This window comes from Narcine bancroftii, chromosome 5, assembly GCF_036971445.1.
Source record: "Narcine bancroftii isolate sNarBan1 chromosome 5, sNarBan1.hap1, whole genome shotgun sequence".
Taxonomy (NCBI): Eukaryota; Metazoa; Chordata; class Chondrichthyes; order Torpediniformes; family Narcinidae; genus Narcine; species Narcine bancroftii.
In genome coordinates this window covers 40,258,289-40,266,583 of record NC_091473.1, presented here as the reverse complement: position 1 = coordinate 40,266,583, position 8,295 = coordinate 40,258,289, and the positions used below count along the sequence as shown (strand labels likewise).

General features: G+C 40.6%; 1 protein-coding gene across 6 annotated transcripts in view; it reads right to left on the bottom strand.

Moving 5' to 3' along the window:
* LOC138763295 (inter-alpha-trypsin inhibitor heavy chain H3-like) overlaps window positions 1-8,295 on the bottom strand; it is a 132,540-nt gene that overhangs the window by 115,099 nt on the left and 9,146 nt on the right. For all 6 annotated transcript variants that reach the window (XM_069937183.1, XM_069937187.1, XM_069937181.1 and 3 more), the window contains exons 5-9: window positions 4,630-4,734; window positions 2,291-2,453; window positions 2,071-2,181; window positions 1,845-1,973; window positions 1,644-1,760 (exon numbers count right to left, since the gene is read on the bottom strand). In XM_069937183.1, the coding sequence (XP_069793284.1) occupies window positions 1,644-1,760; window positions 1,845-1,973; window positions 2,071-2,181; window positions 2,291-2,453; window positions 4,630-4,734 (625 nt within the window). The remainder of the gene's footprint in view (window positions 1-1,643; window positions 1,761-1,844; window positions 1,974-2,070; window positions 2,182-2,290; window positions 2,454-4,629; window positions 4,735-8,295) is intronic.

Genomic DNA, 8,295 nt, shown 5'->3' with positions numbered 1-8,295 from the left:
TCATTCAACGAGCACGCTGCACTCAGCCGGCACATAGACCAATTTGATGGTAGGGTAAAGCCAGAGTCTGACAATAGCATTTGAATTGTCCCTGGCCAGACAGTCATGGGTGTAGTGAGTAGAGCAGTAGGCTAAGTATGCATCCTTGAGGTGCACCTGTGTTGATCATCAGTGAGGAGGTGATGTTATTTCCAATCCATACTGTCTGTGGTCTTTCAATGAGCTCTGTGATTAGTAAGGGATTGCTTAAGAAGGTATGTGAGTGGGAAGGGAAGGTTAGTTTTCAAACTTTTTCATTCCACCCACATACCACCTTAAGCAACCCCTTACTAATCACAGAGCACCTATAGCATGGGGATTACTTAAAGTGATATGTGAGTGGAAATGTTTGGCCTGGAAGTCAGCCTGAAGAAAACTGAGGTCCTCCATCAGCCAGCTCCCCACCATGACTACCAGCCCCCCCACATCTCCATCGGGCACACAAAACTCAAAACGGTCAACCAGTTTACCTATCTCGGCTGCACCATTTCATCGGATGCAAGGATCGACAACGAGATAGACAACAGACTCGCCAAGGCAAATAGCACCTTTGGAAGACTACACAAAAGAGTCTGGAAAAACAACCAACTGAAAAACCTCACAAAGATTAGCGTATACAGAGCCGTTGTCATACCCACACTCCTGTTCAGCTCCGAATCATGGGTCCTCTACCGGCATCACCTACGGCTCCTAGAACGCTTCCACCAGCGTTGTCTCCGCTCCATCCTCAACATTCATTGGAGCGACTTCATCTCCAACATCGAAGTACTCGAGATGGCAGAGACCGACAGCATCGAATCCACGCTGCTGAAGATCCAACTGCGCTGGTAGGTCACATCTCCAGAATGGAGGACCATCGTCCTTCCCAAGATCATGTTATATGGCGAGCTCTCCACTGGCCACCGAGACAGAGGTGCACCAAAGAAGAGGTACAAGGACTGCCTAAAGAAATTTCTTGGTGCCTGCCACATTGACCACCGCGCAGTGGGCTGATATCGCCTCCAATCGTGCATCTTGGCGCCTCACAGTTCGGCGGGCAGCAACCTCCTTTGGAGAAGACTGCAGAGCCCACCTCACTGACAAAAGACAAAGGAGGAAAAACCAAACACCCAACCCCAACCAACCAATTTTCCCCTGCAACCACTGCAACCGTGTCTGCCTGTCCCTGCATCAGACTTGTCAGCCACAAACGAGCCTGCAGCTGATGTGGACATTTACCCCTCCATAAATCTTCATCCGCGAAGCCAAGCCAAAGATGTGAGTGGAAAGACAAAGGTAGAGAACCACTGGTCGAGGTGATCCAGAGCTGAGCGGAGCCAATTATATCGTATCTGCTGTAGAGCGATTGTAAGGGTAGGTGAATTGCAGTGGGTCCAGATTTTTATTTAAGTACATGTTAATTCAGGTCATGACCAACCTCTAGAAGTGCTACTGGGCGATAGACATTGAGTCAGCTCCTTCTGCTCTGCTGAGGTACTGGGATGATTGATGCCCTTTTAAAGCAAGTGGGAACCTCTGAATGCAGAAATGAGAGATTGAAAGTGTCCATGAACACTCAAGCTAGTTGGTTGGCACAGATTTTCATTTATTAAAGTTTTTCTTACCTGTTGCATTTTGATCCCTGACATGGATCCACTGTGGTCTATCACAAATACAACATTTTTTGGAATCCTGGTTAAGTTAACAGGTGCAAAATGGTGTACAAAATATCCATTAACAACCTGAAAAAAATAAAATCAAGCATTATCAGAATTAATCACATTGGCAAACAGAGGTTTTCACTTTAAAATGATTTTTACAGATACCTGAATGCTACCAGCAGACATATCTCTGTGAACATCGTATCGTATGATGAAGTCTCCATCCAGAACTGTATCTTGACAATCCTGGCATTTGCGCTGTTGTTCAAGTGTTGGTTTGAAGGAAACGTGTGCCTGAATGAAACAGTGAATCAGTCTTAATTTTTCTGCATTGTGTTTGAGTAAAGCTTCATCTTTTCACTAAAACAACAAATTATTCAACATTTCCTACCTTTGTTTTAGTAAGAGTCTTATTCACAACAGAAGTCAGATTGCTTACAAGGAACTTTGCATCAACATCAAGAAAGGAAATGCCTTGTGGTTCAAAAATATGGACATCAATCTGGAAACAAGAATTCAAAATGCAATGAAACTTGTTCATCATAACTGAGAAAAACATCAACAGCCCAAACTTTAAAAGTAGTAACATTAGTGCCACTTATTAAGTATACCTGGAAGTCATTGACAAGCTGCTTGGGATTCACTTGAATGTTCATTTTGTATTTTCCCAGATTACGTTTTAATAATTCTTCATAAGTTAGTTCAAAAGTGACTTTTTTGCCCGATCCAATGTTTACTGACACGTCAAATTTTTCCATATTTCTTCCCGATTCTCTTTGGGAATCAAAAAGAAAAGCAACTGTAAGTGCTACATGCAAGACTATGGATGGCATTGATCTCACTGATTTGCTATCCTCACATTTCCACATGAAGAGATCGCAAGGTAGGCAGGGAAAAAGATTCAAGGATATGCTCAAAGTCTCCTTGAAGAAGAACTGGCTGACTCTTGGGAACCACTGGCCCATCGAAAACTAACAGGTTGTATTTCATTTATAACTTGGAAACCAGGCATCAGGGTCACACAAATGACATCGGAAAGAATGCACCACTTCACAAATACCATTTTGTTGAAGCTCACAGACACCTTTTCATGCCTTCTATTGGACCCTGATCACCCCATTGAACCTCTAGCCATTGCCTCCAAGACAATCACTGCCCCCACTTGCACAGGTAATCTCTTGAACCACCACCTAGAACTTTTCAGCTTCTCAAAAACATTCTCCCTGAGACTCACAAGCAAGATGGTTCTGGTAGACCCATTGCTTCAGCCTACTCTTGGCCCAGGGATAATTTCTTCCTTCCCTGACTACTCTTTCACCCCCCCCCCACCCCCAATTCCACAACCCATCCTTTCATATATATATAAATCTAATGCCATTTTGACAGTTTCCAGTTTCTTGATGGACCCTGCTGACTCAAGTTCACTATTTCAGAAGATCTTTCCTGGACCCAACATACCAATGGCATCATGAAGAGTGCATGTCAGCATCTCTACTTCCTCAGGAGTTTGCAGAGGTTTGGTATGACACCAGAAACCCTGGCAAATTTCTACAGATGTGTTGTGAAGAATGTACTAACCAGCTGCATCATGGTCTGGTATGGGAACACCAGACTGTGAGTATAAAGCCCTCCAAAAGGTACTGGAGACTGCCCAGGACATCACAGGCAAAATTCTCCCCACCATCAAGAAAATCTACAGGGAACAGTGCCGTTGGAAAGCAGCAGCAATCATCAAGGATCCACATCACCCGGCAGATGCTCTGTTCTTGTTGCTTCCATCAGGAAAGAGGTACAGATGGCATAAAACTTGCACCTCTAGGTTCAGGAACAGGTGCTACCCATCCACTACCAATAAACTTAATCAGGGACTCATTGAAGGGCACTTACTTTTGCACTTTATGGATTTTTTTTAAATCTCTGTATTGCATAGTCATTTTTTTGTCATTTCATTATTTATTTTCATGTGTACTTTGGGTACAGCTTTTTTTGCTGTATAAGTAGTAATTCTTCCTCACCCGAAGGAAAGAGAGTCTCAGGGGTGTATATGATGTCATGTATGTACCCTGTCAATAAATCTGAATCTGAAAGAAGTTTGAAATCAATAAATGTCCAATGGGGCACATATGTTTGTATATTTCTTTACAGTTAAAAAAGAATGCAACTTGTTCTGAATAACATCTCAATTGCCCCTTTTGCATTAAGACCATATTTTCCCAATCCTGTGATGTCTTTCATCAAAAAGGGGAAGCAGGCACATGGAAACATTGCAGACGCCTCTACAAGTCTCACACCATTGTTGGATGGATTATTGTTCTTTTATCATTACTGAATCTCACTCCCAGAATTCTCTACCTAACAACATTGTAGGACTATCTTCACGAGGACTGCTGTGGCTTATGGGAAATTAGGGATGGACAATAAATGCTGGACTTTTCAAATATGCCTACATCCTAAAAAGAATGATGTCCCTCTGTAATCAAAGAAGCTAGAGATCATGATGATTTTAGAAAGGATCAATACTTTGAGAACCACCTTCAAAGCAATAGGCAGAAGGTCATTATATTGATGTTATGAGGAGATGTGAGGGGAAAGTATTAATGCAGAGAGTAGGGATGATCTGGAACCCAGTGTCTACAAGGGTGGTAGAAGAAAAGTCATTTGAGGCTTTGAAAAGGAAATTGGATGTTTCCTTGATATAAAATACGTTGCAGAGCCTTGATGCGCCAAATGGCTTTCCTCAGTTCTATGACACCTCTTTGATTCTATAGATTAACCAGGCATTCATTTATTGCATGGAGCAATAGGAATGCAGACCAGTGGTGTTGCAGCTTTTCATTCTCATTTCTTAGCAGTTTATTCTGACCAGGACAAGTCCTTTGGTTGAGAAAAGGGGGAATTAATGAACGAAGAGTGGAATTAATCACTTGAATAGTTAACAGTTTGTTCTTACTTCACAATCCCCGCTGTCTGTCCTTTTGAAACAGCATGTTGGTACTGTTGATGGGCAGTTTCTTTCTCTTTCACAGCTCCCACATAAGTTGTTCCATCCAGAGTCCTATGGAAGGAGAAATCACGTTGTCACCATAAGTCACTCAGTTCATTTGTCTACTTCATAAACGCAAACAAGCAAAATACTACCATTTAAGAAGCTTCTAGATAAAGTCGTGAATACTATACTCAGGAAATGAATGAATATTTATCTTGTGCAAGCAGGAGAATTGTAATTTAATTTGGTCTCATTTTCAGTGTAGACAATGTGTGGAAGGGTCTATTCTTGTTCTGTACTGCCCTCTGTTTTGAAATTTAGAATACTGTAGTCACATCACCTTTATCGGTTAATGTTTGCCAAAAAATGACCTATTCCACTATGAATGGAAAGTTGGAGATAGAGCTATTCTACATTTTTGTTAATTAAGCTACTCTCTTTTTTATTGATTTCTGATCATCTTTTAGAAGTTCCTTGTTTTAGTTAGTTTTAAAATTCCTTTCATCCCATCCAAGGGGAAATCAATGATGTTGAAAGTCCTTCATGTCAGCGTTATCAAACAACAAGTGATACCAAATCACACGAGGATTATGGCACAGCTGAAGCTTGATAAAACATCTGGGGGTTTGAGAATATCTTAAAGATTGAGGTAGAGATATGAGAAGGTCTCATGTGAAAATTCCAACATTCCATTCATTCACTGGGTTAACAGGGATTCAAATTATGATTATCATATTTTAATATACATCAGTGCATCGAGCAGAATGAAGTTGAACATATTGGATAGATACTGGAAGGAGTAGCGATGTAGAAAATGGCTGGTAAGTTGGAGATGGATCTGATGATATTTCTCAGACAAAGTGATCAAGATCCCAGGGTCACATTGGAATATTGAAGCCAGTGAGCAAGGAGGAAATAATTTAGGTCACTAGTGCAAGACTAATTTGTTTTTTGGAAGACATGAAAATCTATAACAATTGAAAGAAATAAATGGTCCTTAGGGCAGAGTAGAGCCAGGATGGTGATTGGAAAGGGTTCTTGAAGCCACCTGTGGCATGGAAACATGGACAGAGTACACATCGGGATTCCAGTTACAAACTGGAGCCAATCCTGATGCAGGGTCTCTACCCAAAATGTTGATCATCTCTTTGCTTCTACAGATATTGCTCAACCTCTGAATTCCTCCAGCAGTTTGTCATTTTGTTATAATAACCTAGCTGACATGAGAGCAAAAGAGAAATGCCCCATTTTGAATGGCAATGGAATGTTCTTTTTCAGATTCAATTGAATTAGCAACAAATGGAAATTTTATGAAAAATAATTTTATATTATTTCACCATATTATATAACAAAAGATATTAACAGGGCAGCACGGTTAGAGTAGTGGTTCACACAACACTGTTACAGCACCAGTGAACAAGGTTCGAATCCGGTGCTGTCCGTAAGGAGTTCGCACATTTTCCCCGTGTCTGTGTGGGTTTCCTCCAAGCGTTCCAGTTTCCTCCCATTGTTCAAAAACGTACCGGGCTTTGTAGGTCAATTGGGTGTAAGTGGGAAGCACAGGCTCGTGAGCCTAAAGGGCTTGTTACTGTGCCATATGTGCCTCGCTCTTTTGTTGGATCACTCAAGTGAATTACATTCTATAATTATGTTCCCTCATCAAACTCAGACCTATAAAATGTTTAATTGTTAAATTGAATAATATAGATTTTAGAAATGGAAGAAAGATTCATATCATGAAAGGAGCCACCATTTTCTCAAATACATGGAAATATTTTGCAATGAGAACTAAAAAGGAAATTTTGTTAATTTCTTATGGATTAGTTGAAGAATGTTATGACCATATAGATGTATTCCATTGCTGATTCTGAAATAATTAACTTCAGAAACTGTTTTATTTTCAAGTTTCATTGCCACTGTTTCTCACTTTTCTCCCGGCTAATGTTGGCCATCTATATCATTTTCCACAAGCACTCTTAAACTCTATCCCTAACCTCCACTCCTCAGTTAAGTTACTGCACTTTAACCTTCTCCTTGGCAAGGTTATTTTCTCTCTCCCACTCACACAAAAGAAAGTCTCTCTAATTTACCCCTCAAAATTGTTCTTTGATACAGCTTGAAGTGTTATGGCAATTGATACCAGTAGAAAGAAAACACAGAAAAACAGATGCTGCAAATACAGATACAAAAATGTTTTTGCCCACTGCTAAGGGAGGTATCCTTGGTAATGGAGCATGAACATGACATTTGAAGAATCTATGTTAAAGACATATTTGTTGCTTGGCAGAATCCCTGGTTACAATGTGCAAAACAGAGCACGTAAGAAACAGATAATGAGAAGATTTTTAGATTTAGATTCAACTTTATAGTCATTGTGCCAAGTACAGACTCAAAGCCAATGAAAGGAAATTAGCATCTAACCAGAAGTACAAAGAATAGTACTATTTACAAGTAACTGCGAATAAAAGCAAGTGCTTCAGTAAACAAACAAATATAAAAGTACTGACAGTATAATATGGGTGCAATACTGCTCAGCGCTATGAGGTAAGGTTCAGCAAGGTCACAGCCTCGGGAAAGAAGCTCTTCTTGAGCCTGCTGGTTCGGGAGCAGAGGCCCCTGTAGCACCTACTGGATGGAAGGAGAGTAAAAAGTCCACATATAGGGTGAGATGTCTCCTTGATAATGCTTTTCACTCAGACAGTGTCTCTCAATGGTGGGTAATTGGATGCCGATAATCCACTGGGCAGCTTTCATCACCCGCTGGAGAGCTTTATGATCAGATACGGTTGCCATTTCACAATGAGATGCTGTAGGTGAATTTGCTCTCAATGGTACAGTGGTAAAAATCCATCAGTATCAGAAGACATGGAAGACTACTTTGTTTTTAGACATACAGCATGGTAATGGGCCCTTCTGGTCCATGAGCCTGTGCTGCCCATTAACCTACAACCTCTGTACACTTTGAAAGGTGGGAGGAAACTGGAGTACCCAGAGGAAACCCATGCAGATACAGCATTGCACAAACCGCTATGCTAACCATGTCACCCCAGGCAAATGGCACAGAAAGAATCACCAAATAAAAACAGTCATTTGAAATATTGGAGGACATGCACTTAAGTAGAAATCCAATATAAATCAAGGAAATTATAAATGTTTAGAAGTCAGCATCAGGCAAAGTAATTTCATATCTCCAACATATGTAAAATAATGTTGCCTTTGGTCTGTTCCCACTAATATCTTTCTGAAACTCTGCTTTCTGTACTGTGTTGTTACTGCTCTACCAGTTAAAATCATGGATAGATTGCAAAACAACCTTTCTTACTGTACCTAGGTACATGTGGCAATAAACTTGAACCTGAAACTATTATTCACTAATTAATAACATTTGTGTAGTCAGATTTTGAGTCCAACTTGAATCTGCAAGTACATCAAGTTCAGAGAACGAGAGGCCTTTACATTTCCTGGAATTGCAAAGGGGAGGATTTTTGTTTGTCCAGTGAACTGAACAGCTTCATCTGAAGGTCAATGTTTCACCCTGCCCACTCCATATGTTAATCAATAATGAAATATCAGTGTGTTTGAAAATCATCTGAGTCAACATTTACAACGACGGGTCTCTAGCTGGTGTGA